Raw genomic sequence first — 22,155 nt, forward strand, 5'->3', positions numbered from 1 at the left:
GGGGCTAGCAGTTATGGCTGCTCTCAGTCTTGCCCTCAGAGGCTCTGCTTCTCAGTGTCCCAGTAATCGCTGCAAGCCCCTCGGAGAGAAAGCTGCCCTCGGGTTCCGACCAATGCCAGACAGTCCCGCTTCTCCCATATGAGTCTGGGTCCCAAGAGACTCGCCCGGAACTGGAGCTCAGAGCCTGAGACTCCCTTCCAATTGAAAACGACAACCACGCCCTCAGCCGCCAGTCCGCTCCCCATGCACCTCTGCACCTTAGTATTTTACTTCCCCACTGCGCCTCCTCTGAGTCTCGGTATGCTTTTCTCTTTCCTTCTAGTTGTAGAATTTCCACTCAGGCCAGCCTTCTGTGGTTCTGGATGATGTCCGTTCCATCTTTTAGTTGTATTTTTGAAGTGGTTGTTTGAGGCAGCAAACTCCAGTGTTTACCTATGCCGCCATCTTGGTTTCCCAGTCAAGATCTAATTTTTACTTCTTAATCCCTTTACCTTTTCACCCAGACCCCAACCCTCATTGTCTCTGGCACTATCAGTCTGTTTCCCATATCTATGAATGTGTTTATATTTTGTTTTTTCATTTATTTTGCTCTTTAGATTTCACATATAAGTGAAATTATATGGTATTTGTCTTTCTCTGTCTGACTTACTTTACTTAGCATAATACCCTCTAGTCCATCCATGCTGTCGCAAAAGGTAAGATTTCATTATTCTTTATGTCCAAGTGATATTCCATTGTATATATGTACCACCACTTTTTTTATCTATGTATTTATTGATGGGCATTTGGGTAGTTTTCATATTTTGGCTATTGAAAATAATGCTGCAATGAACATAGGCGTGCATATATGCTTTTGAATTTGTGTTTTGGGTTGCTTCGGATAAATTCCCAGAAGTGGAATTGCTGGGTCATAAGGCAGTTCAATTTTTAATTTTTTGAGGAACCTCCATACTGTTTTCCACAGTGGCTGCACCAATCTGCATTCCTACTGACAGTGCACAAGGGTTCCCTTTCCTCTACATTCTCACCAACACTTGTTTGTTGATTTATTGATGATAACCATTCTGAGAAGTGTGAGGTGATATCTCATCATGGTTTTAATTTGCATTTCTTTGATGATTAGTGACATTGAGCATCTTTTCATATGTCTATTGGCCATTTGTATAGACACTTTGGAGAAGTGTCTATTCAGATCTGCTGCCCATTTTTTAATTGAAGTGTTTGGTTTTTTTTGCTGTTGAGTTGTATGTGTTCTTTATAAATTTTGGATATTAACCCCTTATTGGATATATCATTGGTGAATATCTTCCCTTGTTCAACAGGTTGTCTTTTTTTATGGTTTTCTTTGCTGTGCAAAACCTCTTTAGTTTGATGTACCCCCATTTGTTTATTTTTTCTTGTGTTTCCCTTGCCTGAGGAGATATATCAGAAAAAATATTGCTAGAGAAATGTCTGACATTTTACTGTCTATGTTTTCTTCTAGGATTTTTATGGTTTTGAGCCTAACATTTAAGTCTTTAACTCATTTTGAGTTAATTCTTGTGTATCATGTACAATGTGGTCTACTTTCATTTTTTTGCACATATCTGTCCAATTTCCCAACACTATTTATTGAATAAACTGTTTTTACCCCATTGTATGTTCTTGCCTCCTTTGTTATATATTAATTGACCATGTAGATGTGGGTTTATTTCTGGGTTATTTATTCTGTCCCTTTGATCTATTTATCTATTTTTATGCCAGTACTAGGCTGTTTTGATTTTTAGCCTTGTAGTATAGTTTGATATTAGGTAGTGTGTGGTACCTCCAACTTTGTTCTTCTTTTTTAAGATTTCTGTGGCTATTTGGGGTCTTTTTTGGTTCCATATACATGTAGGTTTTTTGTTATTGTTGTTGTTCCGTATGATGTTAGCTGTGTGTTTGTCATATATATATGACTTTTATTATGTTGAAATATGTTCCCTCTATTTCCATTTTGCTTATTTTTTTTATCATAAATGGGTGCTGGATTTTGTCAAATGCTTTTTTCTGCATCTATTGATATGATCATGTGAGATCATGTGATTTTTATCTTTCCTTTTGGAAAATAATGTGATTTTTAGTACTTTACTTTTTCACAGATAGCTTTAGACAGTATACTTCTGTTTTTTTGACAAGAAAATCAGAGTGGAAACAAAATAACTTTCCCAATAAAAGCAAATAGTGAGAGTGTTATGATTAGGTTTCAGAAATGGATGAAGGAGGTGTCAGGGACACTCTGAAAGCAGGCAGATGGGAAGAGCAGTTTGATTAGAGTCAGTGATAACAGTGATACTTGCCTTTTTTAAAATATATATTTTATTGATTTTTTTACAGAGAAGAGGGAGAGGGATAGAGAGTTAGAAACATCGATGAGAGAGAAACATTGATCAGCCGCCTCCTGCACACCCCCTACTGGGGATGTGCCCGCAACCAAGGTACATGCCCTTGACCGGAATCGAACCTGGGACCCTTCAGTCCACAAGCCGACGCTCTATCCACTGAGCCAAACCTGTTAGGGCAGATATTTGCCCTTTTATTTATCTTCAGTTTCAAAAAGAGCAGTGCCCCCTAATTGGGATATTTTTGCTAGGATATATACTCATCTCTTCTTGGATTTTCAAACCTACCACTTGCTAGATACTATGATAGGTGCTAAGGAAATCATGAATAATATTCTGTTCTCAATGAGCTTCCAGTTTAATATGGGAAAGCAGACAAATAGACATCACAATGAAATAAGTGTTGTGTTAAGGGATTGGTACAGGATGCCATGGGACCTTATCAGAAGAGCACCTAAGTCAAATTTTGGGTTCAGAGATTTCCTGGATGAAGTGATATAGAAGATAAAAAAAAATCAGTAGGAGTTAGAAAGGTGCTGAAGAATAGGACAGCAGAGTGGTTCAGATGGAGGGAATGTCACAGGCCTGGATGCAAGCAATTCATTAATGCTTTGCAATATCTGTCCAAAGTCATATAGATAGTGGTAAACAAGAAATCAGACTTAGTTTTATGACTCTGATACAATTTTCAGTATACTGATGAATAAAAATAAGCTCTCCAAAGAAACAACTTGGAGCAAATAAAATAGGTAAAAGCAGAGAAATTCTGTTTGAAGTTGTGTGGAGGCAGCAATTGTCCACCCTTTCAGCTGTTTCCTGTACCTTTAGGGGCAGTTTCTAAGGTGCTTCAGACTGAGGACCACAGTTTAAAATCCCCTAGTCTAGAAAGGAAAGGGATCAGAGACGCAAGGACTGAGCCCTGGACAGTGGTCACAGCTTGAAGCCAGAAGAATGAAAAACTTGTAACCAATAGATAAAATATTAGAAAGAGGCATCGGAAAAGGACAAAACAACAGCGCCCCCACCCCCAAAAAAAACCCCACAAAACATGAATAATATCAGCTTGGAGAAGGCAAGGGAAAACATTGTTCTAAGAAATCTTTAGAGAGATTCAGTATGAAATCAATAAAAAAGATCAATATTAACTTTAAAAAACAGTATTGGGAGGAGAGGAGAGGCATGACTAGAAGCCAGTTTGCAAAAAATTAAGAAGAGCATAGGCGGTAAAGAAATGGAGACAGTATGCCTAGGTATGATGTCAGAGAAAGTGAAAGACAGTGCCTGTCGGAAAGAGCAATGAGATTATGAGTGATAATTTGTGATAGAAAAGAAATATGTGCCCAGCCTGCATGGCTCAGTGGTTGAGTGTCAATCTATGAACCAGGAGGTCACGGTTCGATTCCTGGTCAGGGCACATGCCTGGGTTGTGGGCTCAATCCCCAGTAGGGGGTGTGCAGGAGGCAGCCAATCAATGATTCTCTCATCATTGATGTTTCTATCTCTCTCTCCCTCTCCCTTCCTCTCTGAAATCAATAAAAATATGTATTTTTAAAAAAAGAAAAGGAAAGAGCTCTGTGTTTAAAAATGAGGACACATGTCCCAGAAGTTGGCAGAGGCAGGGGATTTCTGGTAGGTCCTATTTCAGGGCAAGATGTGGTTCTTTTGAAATGCCAATCTGCTTTAATTCACAGACAAGTCTTTTTATCTGGGATGCCTTTTTTTTTTTTTATCCTGCTGGCTTACTGAACTTATGAAACCATAGGAGAAGGAGAGATACTGGGCTCAAAAAGATACTGTGGTCCTTTTATCTCATCTGTGACTAGCTGGAGTGTAAATTTGATGATCCAAGGAGTAGTGCTGTTTTTTATTGGAGTATTTCTGGCATTAGTGTTAAATTTACTTCAGATTCAGAGAAACATGATGCTTTTTCTACCTGATGTGATTGCAAGCTTGTTTTCTTCAGCATGGTGGGTGCCACCGTGCTGTGGCACAGCTTCAGTGGTGATTGGGTTGTTATTTCCCTGCATAGACAGGCATCTAAGAGAACCACATAAATTTAAAAGAGAGTGGTCCAATGTAATGTGATCTTGAACTGGTTATGGCCTTGGAGTAAGAATTGCTTTCTTGGGAACCTTGGTCACTCAACTGCTAGTCTGTAATGGTGTCTATCAATATACTTCTCCAGATTTTCTCTATGTTCGCTCTTGGTTACCATGTATATTTTTTGCTGGAGGCATAACAATGGGAAATATTGGTCCACAACTAGCAATGTATGAATGTAGAGTTATCCCAGAAAAATCTCATCAGGAATGAAGAAGACGAAAATATATTTTTTGTACAGAAAACAAGATGAGAAGGGCATGTAAATGGTAGATATACCAATGAAACTACAGACTATAAAGTTGCCAGGATGCAGAAATGTGAGCTAATCATTGTGTTCCATTGTCCAAATGCCCTTCTCAACCAAAATTAGGGGGTTAGGAGGTGTGGAAAGATTGATCCATCCTGATGGGTCATGAGGTTTTAGTGTCTCCTGGACCTGAAATGGGTGTAAGAGAAACACAGAGAATAACAATCTCCTTGGGAAATGCGACTACTGCACTTGTCTTCCATTTAGCTTCTCACCATGATTCAGTGGTTTCCTGCACTACTCACTTTGAGTACATGACTCTGATAAAGTATTGCCATTACTTGCTCTTTGGAAAAGCAAAACTAACTTTTTTTTTGCTATGTATACAATGCATATATTTATTAACATACTTTTAGTCATGTGCATTAAAGAAAATAAATCAAAGTTATTGATAACAATAATGGTTACTTTAATGTATTGTATAATCTCACCTTTTGTACAAAACATTTTGTGTTTTATGCAGTTCACATGACACTGTTAGTGGTCTTTTGTTCTTGTCACTGTGACCTAATCAGTTTTAAGTGTCATTATGCTCATGCTCTCCTAAAGTTTTCTACTAATGTTGCTGGTCTCATGCTTGCACAGTTTTTATGAGACAAACTAGAGGCCCAGTGCATAAATTCATGCACCAGTGGGGTCCCGCCGTCTGGCCTGCAGGATCGGTTGGAAACTGGCTCTCCAACATCCCCCGAGGGGGTCCCAGATTGTGAAAGGGTGCAGGCCAGGCTGAGGGACCCCACCGGTGCACGATTGGGGCCGGAGAGGTTGGCCAGCTGGAGAGGGACAGTGGGAGGGCTCCAGGACGTGTCTGGTCCGTCTCACTCAGTCCCAATTGGCCAGACCAGCAGCAAGTTAACCTACTGGTTTGAGCATCTGCCCCCTGGTGGTCAGTGCACATCATAGCGACTGGTTGACCGGTCTACTGTCTGTCCCCTTGGTGGTTAGTGCACGTCATAGTGTGCGGTTGAGTGGCCTTAGCATATCATTAGCATAATATGATTGGTTGAATGGACGACCTGACAACCAGACACTTAGCATATTAGTGATTGGTTGAATGGACGACCCGACAACCAGACACTTAGCATATTAGGCTTTTGTTATATAGGATTCCTAGAAAATGTCAAAGCTAGGATGCAGTACATCTGAGCTGCAGTCTTTGCAAAGTTAATATGTCTATGTGCTCACATATTTTGCTTAGGTATAAGATATGGAAAAAAGGGCCTCATTTAATTTTCAAAGATATTCTTTATACTTGAGCTTCTTATACTTAGATTTCCTTAAAGTCATAGTTTTACCAACCAAATAACAAAATGTGATTGATTTTGTTAAGACTCTCCTAGTACCTCTGGCATCCTAATCTTATAATGTGGTAATAATATGTAGACCTTCTATTCAAAGCTATGAGCTTTCCTTTCATTGTGCCAAGAGCAAGTGTCAAGTTAATCAATTTAATTTCAAGAATATATACATTACACCAGATGATCAAGCTGAATTTGTCAAGTTAGCAATAAGTAATGAGTTTGTGGAAATAAGTTTTTCTAGGTTGCCTTGATTTTAAGAAATGGCAAAAATAGAATAAAGCACTCTGCTTATGAAAGATGAAATGTTTCTTCAAATATATTGTAATAATCTTAAGCTCTCAAAGATGGCTAGCTAAGGAAAGATTGGGGTTGTATTAACTCTTTTTAGTTGGTTGGATCAAAACAAAGAGCAGGGTCTATTACTGTAGTTTATTAACATACAGGAGTTGAATAATTACAGAGCTATTAGGAAGTATAATCTCATTGCTAGGTTATGGGAAGGTTTTATTTTGGATTTTGATCTTTTTTCTATCTTTTTGTTGTTGTTTTTTCCAGCCCATAGCCCTCTATAAAACCCTATGTATTAAATAATAAATGTAAAGAACATAAACTGAATACCTTACATTATAACAGACTAAATTTTTAAACAGAAAAATATGCTAAGCTAACTAAACTTGGCTAGTTCTACAAATATCAAGTAGAAATAGTGTTCAAATAAATTAACATACAATATTATAAGTAGCAATTATTACTCAATTTTTTTTTCATTTACATGGGTTTTAAGGATGTAAAAATCCAGTGGAATTTTTGGAAGAACATTTTATTATGAATATTTGATTTTAAAAAACAACTCAGTTGCCTATTTATATTTTGTCTGCTTTTTTTCCTGATTGCATGTGTATCAGTGGTTGAGAAACAGTGCTTTAAATACATTTTAAAATTTCAGCAGTTGGAAGAACTATTAAGCTGGAAGATACCACCATTTATAGGCAAATTTATACTATAATAGGTCTCAGAAAAGCAAAGATGAGGAATACCATTTTTTCAGTTGCACAGGCTGACATATATATTAAACAAACATTTATTGGGAAATGTGGGCAAAACATTTCCTGCTTTTATAATTGAAAAAAATTATACCATGGGTGCTTCATTCTTTTAGATATAAAATAAAATTTTTGGAAGAAATAAAACTAACCTTCTACGAATCATTATCTTTGAGAATGGTCATCACATCTCAACAAATCAAAATACTGTGCATTTGATATACAACACAACACCTGTGACCATTTAATGCATCTTAATGAAGAAATCACCAATACCAGCTTAGTACTCTCCCTCTAATATGGATGTTTGTGCAAATTTCTGACCTTTCATAGCTGCTTGATAAGAAAGTATGGAAGGTTTGAAAATCTATAGTTACAGAGAAAGAAAATAGTAGATGGAGTAGATCTGAGAAGTAACATTGTTAAAAGACATTTAACAAAAGCTTACTGCTATCTACCAACCCCCTGGCTTTGTGGAGGCAGAACGATGAAGAGACATTAATCTTGTTACACAAAGGCTCATAATTCATTAGGAATAGTGAGGATTAAATAGGTAAATAATAAACTTATACTGGATACTATGGCTACTGGAGGTAAGACTATCATTAAAAGCAGAATTTAGTTCAAAAGCAGAAAGGGAAAACAAAGATAGCAAGTGTTTGGGTTAAGAATCAACAATAATATGGGTTTCCAGAAATTTATTGAATAATGATTTTTTGAGTGCCTATTAATATTTATTTGATTCTAAGATGTCAGATTTTTAATAGAGAAAAAACCTCTATATTAAATGTGCATTGTACGAAGCATTTCAGAAATGTAAAAATATGAACAAACATGTTCATTTGAGATGTGTACCAAGCACTTTGCTAGTATAGGGGGTAAAAGGTGTGCCTGCCTTATAGTAATGGGTCCAGCATTATGGAGATTAATCGAGTGGAGTCACACATATATTACACAAATAAATACATAAAAATACAATTATAAAGTTATGTTGCAAGCAATTCTGGATAAATTTAGTCATGTATATGTAGAAAAAAAGTGATTTTAAAATGTTGAAATACAGGGGTTTATCTAAATCTGAGTTTTATCCTTTAGTTTTGATTAGTGAGGAGCAACAGGTCAATGAACCAAGATAACCTCCCTTTCATCACCTTTCTCCCAACATCTCTGATCAACTTTGGGGTTCTGCTGTAGGTTGCAGTCCTGCCTCTCTTCCAGATGACTTCTCCACCATGTTGGCACCCTGTCTAAATTTGCAGTCAGAACTAGTTTTATGAATTCAGTTTGTATATTTTTATCCCACATTAAGATTCTTATAACCTCTCAGTTTATTCAAAATTTCTAGTTGAAATCTTTAAGAATAGTGTTAAAGATACTGTAAAAGAGCACAGTTATCTTTACTTGTCAAACGTGATTGGTCAGGTGATGTCTATTATATTACAACATGTTCAATTAATCAATATGCATTACGCATTACTATCCTATATAATAAAAGGCTAATATACAAATTGTCCCCTTGACCAGGAGTTCAACCAGGGGGTGGGGCCGGCCGGCCAACCACCCTGGGCCCTTCCCCACAGCCAGTCCCACCTCTGATCAGCCCCAATTGGGGCCGGCCGGCTGGACCCCACCCGTGCACAAGTTCTTGCATGGGGCCTCTAGTATTCTATAGTATGCTGGGACTATGGGAGATAAAATTGTTACATTTTCTACTTTAAAGGAGGCTTGAATCTAGTTAAGGAGATGAGAAGAATAATATTATTCTATGTTCTTCCAAAAATTCCACTGGATTTTTATTCTTAAAACCCATGTAAATGAAAAAATTATGAGTAATAATTGCTACTTATAATATTATATGTTAATTTCTTTGAACACTATGCTACTCAATATTTGTAGAACTAGCCAAGTTAGCTTAGCATATTCTTTCTGTTTAAAATTTCAGTTTTTGATAAAGTAAGGTGTTCCATTTATATACTTTACATTTATTATTTAACAAACAGGAAAATATCAAGTGAAAAGGTATATATATATATCTGGTAAAGGAAGAAGTTCACTTTGTAAAAACATTCTATTGTAATAGCTCTCAGTTTCAGGCAAAGCAGTTTTTATATATTACCAAAAAAAACTATCTTTTATAGATATTTTCTCTGTAAGACTATTCAAATATTATGAAGGGTAACAAAATATGTTCTGTAAATGAATGCTTATTACTTAGTCTCAGTGAAGTTTGTGTTGTGGCCAGTTCTTCTGCTTCTAATCACCCCATTATGTTGCTCATCTCTTCATTGCCTAGGTACCTACCTAGTATCTTCATAGTCTATAAGAACTTGCTCTAAAAATAATTACTAGGAGACTAGTTTTATTTCTTTCAAAACATTTCATTTCTTGTATTTAAAAGAATGAAGCACCTATGGTAGAATTTTATTTTCAATTGTAAAAGCAGACTTTAGGGAGTAAGAGAGGTGGTCCTTACTCACTGTGAAATCATATCACTTGGTGTTATGAGTTGAATTGTGTTCCACCAAAATTCATATGTGGACAATCTAAACCTTGTAACTTAGGTTATGATTATATTTGGAGACAGGGCCTTTAGTGATAATTGAGGTTAAATGAGGTCATATGGGTGGATCCTAATCAAATCTGACTGGTGTCCTTAAAAAGAGAGGAAATTTGGACACAGAAAAGAGGCACCAGAATGCACAGGCACATTAAAAGGAACATGCGAGGACACAGCGAGCGGGCAGTATCTGCAAGCCAAAGAGAGGCCTCTGAGGAAATCAACCTGATGACACTTTGATCACAGACTTACAGCCTCCAGAGCTGTAAGAAAATAAATTTTGATTTTTTAAGCCACCCAGTCCATGGTGTTTTGGTATAGCAGCCCCAGAAAGCTAGTATACTGAGTAAAAGCTTATAGTTTAGTTCTATTTATGTTTGGAGTTGTAAGAGCAAACTCTCTGAAGTCGTTCCCCTGTTAATGGCCACCCTACCCTTTCAGCTGTTCTGATGAAAAAAACCATGGATTTATTTTTGACTACTCTCTGACTTCTTAACAAATATAATGGCTCTCTATATAAAATTTAAACACTACTTACCACCCTCTCTTTCTCCATCATCTCTTGTCTAGATTATTACAATTGCCTTTCAACTGGTGTCCCTGATTTTACACTTGCTCTTACACAGACTGTTCTCTATGAAGCAGCCAGAATTATTCTCTTACAGCCCAAGTCAGATCATGTCACACTGCTTCTCAAAGCCCACTGATGGGGCTAGAAAACACTGTATGCTCATAAATATGTTGAAAACATGATAAGAACTACTGAAAGAAATATGTCAAAAACCACAGTAACTGGTAGAAAGACGGATTTTCTTTTTGTTCTTTATTTTATAAATATCCTCTAGTCTGCTTGTATTATTTCGGTAATTCAAAATACTTTTGAAATAGAAAAAAGTATAGACATAAAAACACGTTTGGCTTCTACTGATAGATCATAATTCTCTGACTTTATGCCACATATTAACACCTAACTTGCTACACAGCACTCTAGGGGTTAATTTAGTCAATAAAAAGACTTTAAAAAAAAAAGAATCACAAACCATTACTGTTCAGCACACACAGGAAGGTACTGATAATAACTACAAAGACAAAGGAGATCATCTGTAACCCAGGGACTAAAATTAGTAATAATGTTGAAGGCAGTTCTACCAAATTATGTTTTCTAGAAGACAGCCACAGGCTCTTCTGTTGTAAAGAAGACTGATCACCTCCATTAGCCTTGACAAAAGCAATGACTTCTGGATGAGGGCATTTAATTATAATGTTTATCTAATCACTCTGTATCCATTTACATAAACAAGATGGCTTACAGCGCACACATGGGTGTGGGGAGGGGAAGTGGCAGTAAAACATAGTGTTTGGTGAAGAGTGTATTTTAAGCCAAACAATTCAACATCATAAGTCAGAATTATTGGCATTTTATACTGGTGTTTTTTAAAATGTAATAAAAAAGTGCATATACAGTCCATTCTATTGCCTTTGAATTACTGAAATTTCTAGTCTAGTAACAATAGTAATAATAATAATGATACCTAACACCTAATTTGAATTTATTTTACACCAGATCCTGTTCTAGGTGCTTTTACCTACATTAACTAATTTACCTTTGTAATAATACTGTTAGGTTGAATACTATCATTATCCCAACTTTTTAAAAAATGTGTTTTTATTGGTTTTTTAGAGAGAGAGAGTAAGGGAGAGGGTTGGAGAAATAGAAACATCAACAAGAGAGGAACATCATCCATCAGCTGCCTTCTGCATGCTCCCTAGTGGGGGATTGAGCTGGCAACCAGAATCAAACCAGTGACCTCTTGGTTTCTGGGTCAAAGGCTCAACCACTGAGCCACATTGGCTGGGCTCATTATCCCCACTTTAAGAAAACAGATATAGAGAAGTTAAATAACTTGTCCAAAGTCCCTCAGGTAAGTGATCATACGAACCGTGGCTAAAGAGACTAAAGTCCAGTATTCTAAGCACTTATATACCTAAAGGTTATTATTATTATTATTATTTTTTGCATTAGCATTTCTATCTTATGGCCAGAGTCACTAAAAATTACTTTGGATAAAATTAACAGAAGAATTTAATCCAAACTTACACTTTATTTGCTTATATTGCTGTCTCTAGTTTTTTTGGTTTCCCTTTTCTTTTCTTTTTGTAGTTTTCGATTGGAGTTATTTAAGTCCATCAGTATAGGTGAAAAACAGGAAAGTGGGATTTTTTTCTCATTTTATTTATTTAGAATATCTGCTTTTGATGTTTAAGAACATAAACTCTAAATAGCCAGAGCCTTCTTTGAGCTTTTTCAAACGTCCTGTCCAGGCCTGCAGCCTCTGAGAACTCTCTGCTGAGATTCCCAGTATCAGAGGTGGAGACTCCGGAAGGAGCGATACATCTGTTTCCTTAAGGCAGTGGTTATCACACCCGCCTACCTCAGGAAAGAACACTGGCTACTTGTGATACCTGTGATGTATAAAATAAATCTTTTAGGTTAAAAAACTTATTTCTCCTCGTTGGAATTCATTTATGGGTGAGAACTATTATTAACAAGAGATAGGCCTGACAAGGAGGCATAGGTGACTAATGTCCACTTATAAATCTGACTCTCCAAAAAAGTGTCTTTTCTATGAACTCACATTTTTATACCAGATTTCTTAGTACTTTCAGAACATCACTGTTGAAATGTCACTGTACTCGCAGGAATGGAATGACACATTCTATCATTGTCCTCACTGACACAGCACATCGGCTGTGAAAAAGAAACCAGGGCCCTGGGGGAATGGAGCACACACAGCTAAGTGAAGGAAGTCATCCCAGGCCAGGGTTAGACACAGCTGTGAGGAATAGGAATCTGGACAGTGCTGGTGTAGTTCTCGTGATATGAGGGCAGGTCTGCTGGGTGTTTTGGGAGGTGATACCGTACAGGAGAGGGGTCCTGAAAGGGGAAGTTAGGAAGCCCGAGTAGTGAAATGTAGATCACTTCCTTGTTCTGGAGCCATCTCTTTCATCTGGCTCTGCTGATGGAAATGGCACAGAGCTGCATCTAGAGCAGCTTTTCTCAACCTGTGGTTTGCGACCCCTTTGGGGGTCGAACGACCCTTTCACAGGGGTCGCCTAAGACCATCGGAAAACACATATATAATTACATATTGTTTTTGTAATTAATCACTATGCTTTAATTATGTTCAATTTGTAACAATGAAATTGGGGGTCACCACAACATGAGGAACTGTATTAAAGGGTCGCGGCATTAGGAAGGTTGAGAACCACTGATCTAGAGGAAGCACATTGTAGCTGCAAGTGCAGAGGTTTCAGGGTCAAACAGACCTGGATTCAAATGTAATTCTATCAGCATGTATGGCTTTGGGTAAGTCATCAAACACTTAGTTTCCTGCATCTATAAAATATAGAAATCAAACTACTAAACTAGAAAACAAAGTGCCTCATGTTATGCATGTGGCAGCTATATGCATATCAGGTAGATATGCAAAATATGCAATAGCTAGTGGAAGTGTATATGTGCATTATACACACACATATGTCTGTACATAGATGTATTCATGGGTCTACTATAGTGCTCTTTCTCCTTTGTTATGTTACTTCCGCAAGAAACTTGCTATATATTTTCTATTTTACATTTAAGTTTCCTTTTATCTTATAGAAATATGCTTTTACCAAATTTTCAGAATATGCACATAATTTCCTATTAAAAATTGTGTTGGGCTGCTTTTTCTTAGGTAAATTAGCAGAATGATTAACTTGGAGAATTCTAATCAATAGCTACCTAAAAAAACAGGATGTTTACCGTATGATATAACAGATTCAGGCAATATGTTACTAATTTACTTTAACAAGAAAGAGAGTATTGCTCCTAATGAATAATATTAACAGTGTTCTTTTGGGCACCACTACTATGCAGTAGGCACCTAAGGTAACATTATTTGAATTCATGACAAAGCTGGGTAAGGATTTGAGGCAGGTCTTCTGTATATTCAAATGGTTTGACCTGAACCATAGCATATGTATGTATGTGCCTAGGCAAATATCTAACATAATTATTCTAATCTAGCAGATTAAATCATGTTTATCATTCTACAAAGACGTTAGAGAGCATATGCCAATTCTGGAAACCAGGCACACGTTCACAAGGCCCTACATTTAGTAGTTCCTGACCATTGGATTGGGTGCCGTCTATCAGAAGGACTTGAAGTTCTACCTGGCAGGTCACCGAGCAGCCCTCCAAGCCGTTTACTGCTTCCTTCCTCCCACAGGCTTCCTTAGTTAGGATTCCCAATGGGGAGGTAAAAGCAGGTAGTATTTTTGTTCCACCCCTCACTGTCTCTAATATACCTTATTCTCAGAATCACTCTGGGATCTAGTTTCAGGAAGATGAAAAATATCTCTTCCTCACAAGGTTGGAGGTCCTGGACATGACCTTTATAAGATTTACTTTATATATTTTTTCCCAATTCTTACAATTTATGCCAAAAATTGTTGGAGATACCTGTCCTTTTAAAAATGACTTGCCATATCGATTACATAATGAATAAAATAGTTGATACATATTTGCTTTCTACCTATAATTTTGAACACAGTTACAAATATTTTAGTTTATGGATTAACTCTGTACCTGGTCCTCTCCTAACCCACCTGGTGTTTTTTTGAAATAATAAAATATATATCTTTGGGGCCAACATCCATAAATCCAGGATATTCTCAGCCATCTTGTTCTGCTATAGTATGAAGTTAGACCAGAAATAAGACAGTGTTAAGTGAAAGAAACTTTCTTTGCCTACTCCACCTCTCAAGGGCTCCATTTATAGGAGTACAGACCAAACATCCTATGGCCTACCTCATCCTTTCCATGGTACCAGCCTGCTGCTGAGCTTTATAGTTTCTCCTTTTTAAATGGGGACAAAAATACCTGTCCTACCTCTCATAGGAGTGATTTGAGGTTTAATGAGATTATGTCAAAGTATTTTATAACCCACATAACAAACATATGTGATAAGGTACTTTATATTGAGCATCTACTAAATTCTAGGAATAGTACTTTACATATGTTATAGTACCCTCTTAAAGCCTCAATATGACCCTGCACAATGGTTATAATTATATTGGATGTAAGATGAGTTAATAAAAGCTCAAAAATGTTCTGTGATTTCCTAAGGTCACATAGGGCCAAGGAGCAGAGTCAAGACTCACTTCAATATTACTTCCAAAGGGAGGCTTTACTTTTCTTTCCACTCAGAGCTCAGACTTATTAATTATCCTAAAGAATGGCAGGTGGCATCAAAAAAGGTGGGGGAATCGCCGAGTAATCTGCCCCTTCAGCAAAGCTGATGAAAATATCCTGATAAAAATCAATGCTTAGAAGAGATCACCTGAAAACCCCAGGGCTTCATACATTTTTAAAATAGCTTTTATGTATTGAGCACAAAATAAAAAGAGAAAAAATAGATCCTTTAGATGAAAGAACAATATGGTATGCCATCCCAGCCAGGTCCAAGCTTAGGGTTTTCATAAGTTTTCTTTGCAGACATATTACAAACATATACACACAGAGCAAATGAGACAAAAGAGGGAAACATAAGAACTTCCTTTGTTTTTTGAAAATAGATGGAAACAACAGAAAGTTCTCAGAAATGCAGAGAGAATTTTTTTCATAATTGCTAATATACTTCATATTAGAATTTGTCTATGAATTCCAACTTGAGACTTAGAAATCAGATCTTGGAGAAACTAGCAGATCTCATATATGTAATAACATAGATAAGGTATCCATGGCTCTAGAACTTCAGGCCTTACCTTCTCTGCCTCCCACACTTTTGACAGAAGTCAAGGCAGGATCTTTCCTATCACAATTCTCTACTATGTCCACTGACTCTTTCAAGACCTCTCAATGGCCTGAGTGCTTTTCTTCAATAGCATTCCTTCAGAGCTTGAGCTACAATTATTCTAGATATGCCTACATCTAATCTTTTTAATTAATGATGTGGACTTTATATGAGGACTGCATGACCTACAAAAACCACAGCAACAATGGAATAAACAAATCTTTCCAAAAATCCTTTGAAGCTGGCCTACTGTTCTCACTTTAACATTCAAAATAGTACTTACTAGGGCCCGCAAGGCTCACTGTACAGTCTGGTCCTTGCCTCTCTCACAGCCCCACCCCATTTCTTTCCCCACTCCCCTTCTGATTCAGCCGCACTGACCTTTCTGATTCAATCTGCTCCCTGACCCAGACCTTCCCACCTGCTGTTGCTCTCTCTAGTCCACCACACCACCACCCTGCCCACACCATTTCTTATGAAATTTTGTTCAATCTCAGCTTAAGCCTCATTTTCTTAGTTTTTCCTGAGCACATAGACTCAAGGCTTCTTAGCAACCTAGACTTCTTTATAGCATATTTCACAAATGTATTTATATAATTAAGTAATCGACTGTTTAGTATTTCTCTCCTGCATTTAAAGAAAGCCCCCAGGACCATGTCTATCTTATTCAATGTTACACTTAGCATGGTGTCTTGCTAAGTGTAGTATTGAATTAACTTTTTAACTCACTTTAAAATATAACTTATTAACTTCTTATTCAGTTAAGCATTGTGCATAATAATACCTTCATGACTAGGCTTTCAATGGATCATTTTTTTGTGTGTGTTGCCATACATATAGAACAAAACATACTATAACCTGGGTTCCCCTGAAAGCAGAGCCTGAGATAGTGGCTTTCTTAAAGGGTAATTAATCTTAAGGAGCAGGAGTAAAGAACCAGAGAATGATTACTACAGGTGAATTGTGTCCCCTCAAAATTTATATGTTGAAGCCCTAGCTTCCATTGCAACTCTTTGGAGATAGAGTCTTTAGGAGGTAATCAAGGTTAGGTTAAGTGAAGTTAGATGGATATGCTCCAAATCTGATAAATGATCTATATCCTATATAATAAAGAGCTAGTATGCTAAGTAGACCAAAAAGCCAAATGACCTTCCGGATGAAGCCGAGGCTACAAGGGCCGTTCCAGGCTGCTAGTGGCTGTGAGGGCCAGCTGAGGCAGCCGGAGCTGCGAGGGCCAAGCTCTTGCACAAATTTCATGCATCGGGCCTCTAATATATATGCCTAAGCGACCTGGTTGACCGGTTGCTATGACAACGCACTGACCACCAGGGGGTAGAGCTCAATGCAGGAGCTGCCCCCTTGTGGTCAGTGCACTCCCACAGCCAACCTACCGTGGCTGGCCAACCTCCCGCAGTCCCACGCCCTAGACGGCCAGCCCTGATTGGCCTGATCGACTTAAGGGAGTGGGCCTAAGTCGGCAATTGGACCTCCTTAGCACTGCTGTGGAGGCAGGAGAGGCTCTCGCCACCGCCGCTGTGCTCACCAGCCATGAGCCCAGTTTCTGGCTGAGCGGTGCTCCCTTTGTGGGAGTGCATTGACCACAAGGGGACAGTTCCTGCATTGAGCATCTGCCCCCTGGTGGTCCGTGTGAGTCATAGAGACCAGTCATTCCATTGTTCAGTCAATTTGCATATTAGCCTTTTATTATATAGGATATAAGTAAATTATAATTATAGATTTGGATGTTTAGCATTTTTTCCACTTGACTTATAGTTTAGAGGCAAATAGTCCCTTAAAGTCTAGAAGGCATCCTGGCTTAAAAGGGCCCCAAAGCCCTGGTTCTAAAATACAATTTATAAAACATTCTCTGACGGGGACAGAAAGGGAATGACCTATTTCTAGGAAACACTGCAGAGTGGTCTCTTGCCCTGGCTATATATCTATCCAATTTTCTGGACATGGTCTGTCCTAGAATAATTCAGGATACACTAACCTCTTATCTCTTAGTTGGAGGAAAGTCATGACTAGGGAAAAGGACCCATTGCATATTTGTTTTTAGTATGGTGACAAAAAGATACTTTTTACAAACTGCACCGTTTTTCCTTTTCAGGTGTAACTGCGTGGAGCCCCATAATCCCAGCAATGACACACTAAAGGAATGGAGCGAGTCCAATATTTCTGCCTCTGACATAATTTGGGAGAACCTAACTGTGTCAGTAAGTGATACATTGAAAAATGAGTCATATATTGAATTGTATTATTGTTTGGTGGCTTTTGTTGACATTGTGAGTGAATTATCACCACTAAGGTAACTTTTTTTGAGTGCATACTGCTATAAAAGTGATAGTTTTTTTTTTTCTGGGTTTTTCTTTCATTATGAAGTATTTCTAGTTCCTAGTAGGCCTGCATTGCTCTAAAAGCACACATATACAGCATAATATGACTAGACTAACTGAAAGCATATTAAATAACAATGGTGTTGACCTAAATGAAGCCATATGGCAGCACTAAGTGGTCCTTCTGTGTAAAGAAACCAGATGCTTTTACTTTGCTCTGTAGTACTGTTCCAGCTCTTCAGGATATGCTGAGGGTAAGGGGCTGCCTGTTATTATTTTAGTGTAAATATTGAAATCTTTGGGAGAACCAAAGTCAGTTTATTAACGAAATTCTGGCACCTCCCTCAGGGAGGATTTCTTGTTTCCATTTTCTTCTGATCTCCCCCTCAGGAAAGAGAATGGCAACACATTTTTATTTTAAATCCCATACCTTTTAAAAACGCGTGTTTTTTTTTCTTATCTCTGCCTTGTGGTTTCTCTCTCTCATAGCTGTTTCTCCATTCTGCTTAATCTACCATTATGTTTATGCACTTCTTTTTTTCATCTTTATTTGCATCCTTCAAATGTCCTAGTATTTGGACATAATGCATATGTCCTACTTGTTTTCCCTAGAAAAATAATATTGCATGGTTATCCATTTATTGGATAGCCATTGTTACCTATACCATGGTTGATCCATCCAACAGTGTATCGTCCAACTACATTTTTTTTGGTAAACTATAAGGATGTTATGTCTAAAGAAGCTCTTGCTTGTGTTCCTCACCGTGGTGTTCTCTTCAATGCAGAAACCCCAATAATCCCATCTCTAAATTATTTAACATGGTCACTTACTCTATGTATTTTATATTGTCTGAATAATATAATGCTAAATAATAATATTCTGTATAGCTGCAAATCCTGAATAATAACCTTCTAAAAGACTCACACAACAAGTGATCTGGCTTGCCATTGGTTAATTTTAAATATTAGAAGCTTTAGAGCAGTGGTTCTCAACCTTGGCTGCACATTAGAATCACCTGGGAATCTTTTTAAAATCCTGATTTCTGGGCCTCACCCTCCGGAAATTCTGTTTCTTTGTTATGGGGTGGGGCCACAACATTAGTAACAAAGAAACAGAATTTCCGGAGGATGAGGCCCAGAAATCAGGATTTTAAAAAGATTCCCAGGTGATTCTAATGTGCAGCCAAGGTTGAGAACCACTGCTTTAGAGTCAAGCAGAGTATAGTGAACAGTATTTTGCAATCAAAGCATATCCAGCATTTTGCTTTTGTTTCAAAGTCCTGAACTAGGTGTTAACATTCTGGCATAAATTTTCATATTATTTGTCATTAGTTAAAAGCTGCTTTTGAAATTGAATAATTGCTAATCTTGACCAGAAATAACCTTTATCACCAAAGGGAATTGCTACATAATGAAAAAAATTTGTAATTTTTATGTTAATGAAGACCATTGAAATTTTTTTGTCTTAATTGTTATACCGGTGTTGTTTTTTTAAAGGATAATCACAAATTAGTAAAAGCATTTTACTAATAAAGTTTTGTACTAATGGCTTTTATAACTACTTTGTAAAAATAATAATATAACATTATTTTATACGTTGTTCATTTGACAGATTTTTTTAAATTACATTTTACATACCTCATAAATTATAGTTTTACATTGTGAATTCAGAAAGGGCAAAGAACTTTAGCTTTCTGTGATTTTCCCAAACTGCTATATGCATAGTGAGTGTTCCATAAATATTCAATTATTATTTTGAAAGATAGTCCCATATCACAGATTTACTATTTAACATGACTTGTTTTTGTTTATTTTCCACCTTTATTGAGGTATAGTTGACAAAAATTATACATATTTAAGGTATACAACATAATGTTTTGATTACATGTATGCATCATGAGATGATTATCACAATCAAGCTAATTAACATACCAATCCATCACATAGTTGCCTTTTTAGGTGAGCACAATTAAAATATACTCTTAGTAAATTTCAACTATGTAATACACTATTATTAAGTACAGCCACTATGCTGTGGGTTAGAACTTCAGAACTTACTCATTCCACATAACTGAAACTTTGGACTCTTTGACGCAATATTTCCCCATTTCCCCTCCTCCCCCCAGCCTTTGGTAACCACCATTGTACTCTGCTTCTATGAGTGACTTTTTAAAAATTCCACATTTAAGTGAAATCATGCAGTGTTTGTTTTTTCTGGCTTATTTCATTTAGCATAATGTCTTCCAGGTTCATTTATGTTCTTGCAGATAGCAGGATTTCCTTCTTATTTTAAGGGTGAATAACATCCAATTGCATATTTATACCACATTTTCTTCATCCATTAATTCTTTGGCAGACACTTAGGTTATTTCCGTATCTTGGCTGTTGTGAATAATGCTTAATACAAGTCTTTTATGGCAAACTGGAATAGTTAGGTTTCTTTTGTTATATGTATTTTTAGCAGTATCTCAAAATCAGCCATTATAAGGAGTTCTTAGGTAAGGTTTAAAATATTCACAAGCATTTAACTTGCAATTGGTTAATAGTCTCAGTGCCAGAATAACATATTTAGCTAGCATATTTAAGGGGCAGGACACTGATGCCAACTTCAACTTCTTATTTTATCAAACTTGATTTTTACTAACTTATAAAATTATTAATACTTTGGATGTATGTGAAGGATAATTAGTAGAAATAAGTTTGGCAACAAGCATTTTTTTTTTAAATTTTATTTTGTAAGTGAAAGCATGTTTTAGACTCAAACTAAAAAAACAGGATTTAGATTTGGTTTTCACTTCTATATCTCAGGATATAGATGTAGAAGTGTGTGTGTGTGTGTGTGGGGGGGGGGTGAGGAACAGTTAACATAAACCAGAAAATAAATGTAGAATTTAGTAGATTATACTTTTTAAAATATTAATATTCTGTACCTCCCCAAATAAATATCCTTTTCAAATTTACTTTGAATTAAAGTACCTAAGCAAGCTATTGTAAATTTATTATAGATTATAAGACAGTTAAACAACCCTTTGAAATAGCAAATGGCAGCTCCGTTCTTAAGAATTGAGAGCAAGACTCAGCCAAGTCGAAGGAACATTTTATAACTGCACGAAAGACTGCAGAAATCACAACTCTATAGATAATGAGTTTACAGTGGAGCTTGTAGCTCCTCTTCGTATTTAGTCGCTCAGCTTACCCATTACTTGGCTTAGTAATTGCTCTCCTAGTATCTCTGAACAAGGACAAGAGAAGGAACTGAAAAAAAAAAGCAAGGATTTATTTTTGGAACTTTATTTTTACAGAGTTTTGAGAAAAGGAAAATTAAAGCTATAATTAAGGCCTGGAGGATTTTTCTTTGGTTTTTCAATTAGCCAAGTTATTGTGCTCTGTATTAACTTAACATGGATAATTGGAATTCAGCCTTAGCTAGCAAGGAAGGTATTTGCAGTTAGATTAGAAGAGGGGACAGAATTGTTTCAGATAATTATAAGGTACACTAACAATATTTCTTCATAAGCCTAGCCTTAGGAGTAGCTGCTCCAACTAGATTTACTGGTTGGTTGTTTATTTTTTGAATAGCAGTGTAGCTGTCTGTGGTTTATTCTACAGTCTTCTGAACGTATTTATTTTCTGCTATACAAGGGCTCCAGGGCCTGAGGCATTGTTCAGTGAGTGGACTCTGTGTTATTGCCCAATCCATCAGTGCATATGTTTCTTTAAAATCTCTCTGTACCATGGCACAATTCCATTTCTGTTCAGGTCCAGAATATCTCAAGGATTGATCAAGTCACTGGTTCATTTAAGCAATTATTTTCTCTGTTTTAAAATAAAACTAAATACTTTAGTAATCTAATCTTTAAAACAAAATAAGAGAAACCAAAATGATTTTAAAAGGAAATTTTCAATTTCAAAATATTAATGTTTAAAGTGCTCAGCTTTTCTTGGAGAAAGGATTTTTTTTTTGACTTTGCTGCCACCTCATGGCTAAGGCAGTAATTAGACATGATCCTCCAGGGCCTTATAAAAATATATATTGGGGAGGGGGGGGCGGCGGGGAAGACCACAGAGAAGTCATAGTAAATATGAGCTCTGTCTTGCTCATGTAGTAACATTTTTGTTGTTGTTGTTGTGTGATCTCAGTTTGGGCCCGATCTTTGACTCACAATTTCATTTCAGTAATAACATAGCATAGTTTTCTTGTTGCCTTTCTCATCTTTTTTGGTAGCTTTTGGATTAGATAATTTTACAAAATCATTGTTCTTCCTTGATAAGTAATAATAATATTCCCACCATGGACACTGTATTTGTATC

The 22,155-nt window shown here is 36.8% G+C and overlaps 1 protein-coding gene across 8 annotated transcripts in view; it reads left to right on the forward strand.

Annotated features, from left to right (window-relative positions):
* SLC4A10 (solute carrier family 4, sodium bicarbonate transporter, member 10) overlaps positions 1 to 22,155 on the forward strand; it is a 225,985-nt gene that overhangs the window by 159,381 nt on the left and 44,449 nt on the right. For all 8 annotated transcript variants that reach the window (XM_005859367.2, XM_014534129.1, XM_014534131.1 and 5 more), the window contains one exon: positions 17,619 to 17,724. In XM_005859367.2, the coding sequence (XP_005859429.1) occupies positions 17,619 to 17,724 (106 nt within the window). The remainder of the gene's footprint in view (positions 1 to 17,618; positions 17,725 to 22,155) is intronic.

The sequence above is a fragment of the Myotis brandtii genome, unplaced genomic scaffold (genome assembly GCF_000412655.1).
Source record: "Myotis brandtii unplaced genomic scaffold, ASM41265v1 scaffold125, whole genome shotgun sequence".
Lineage (NCBI taxonomy): Eukaryota > Metazoa > Chordata > Mammalia > Chiroptera > Vespertilionidae > Myotis > Myotis brandtii.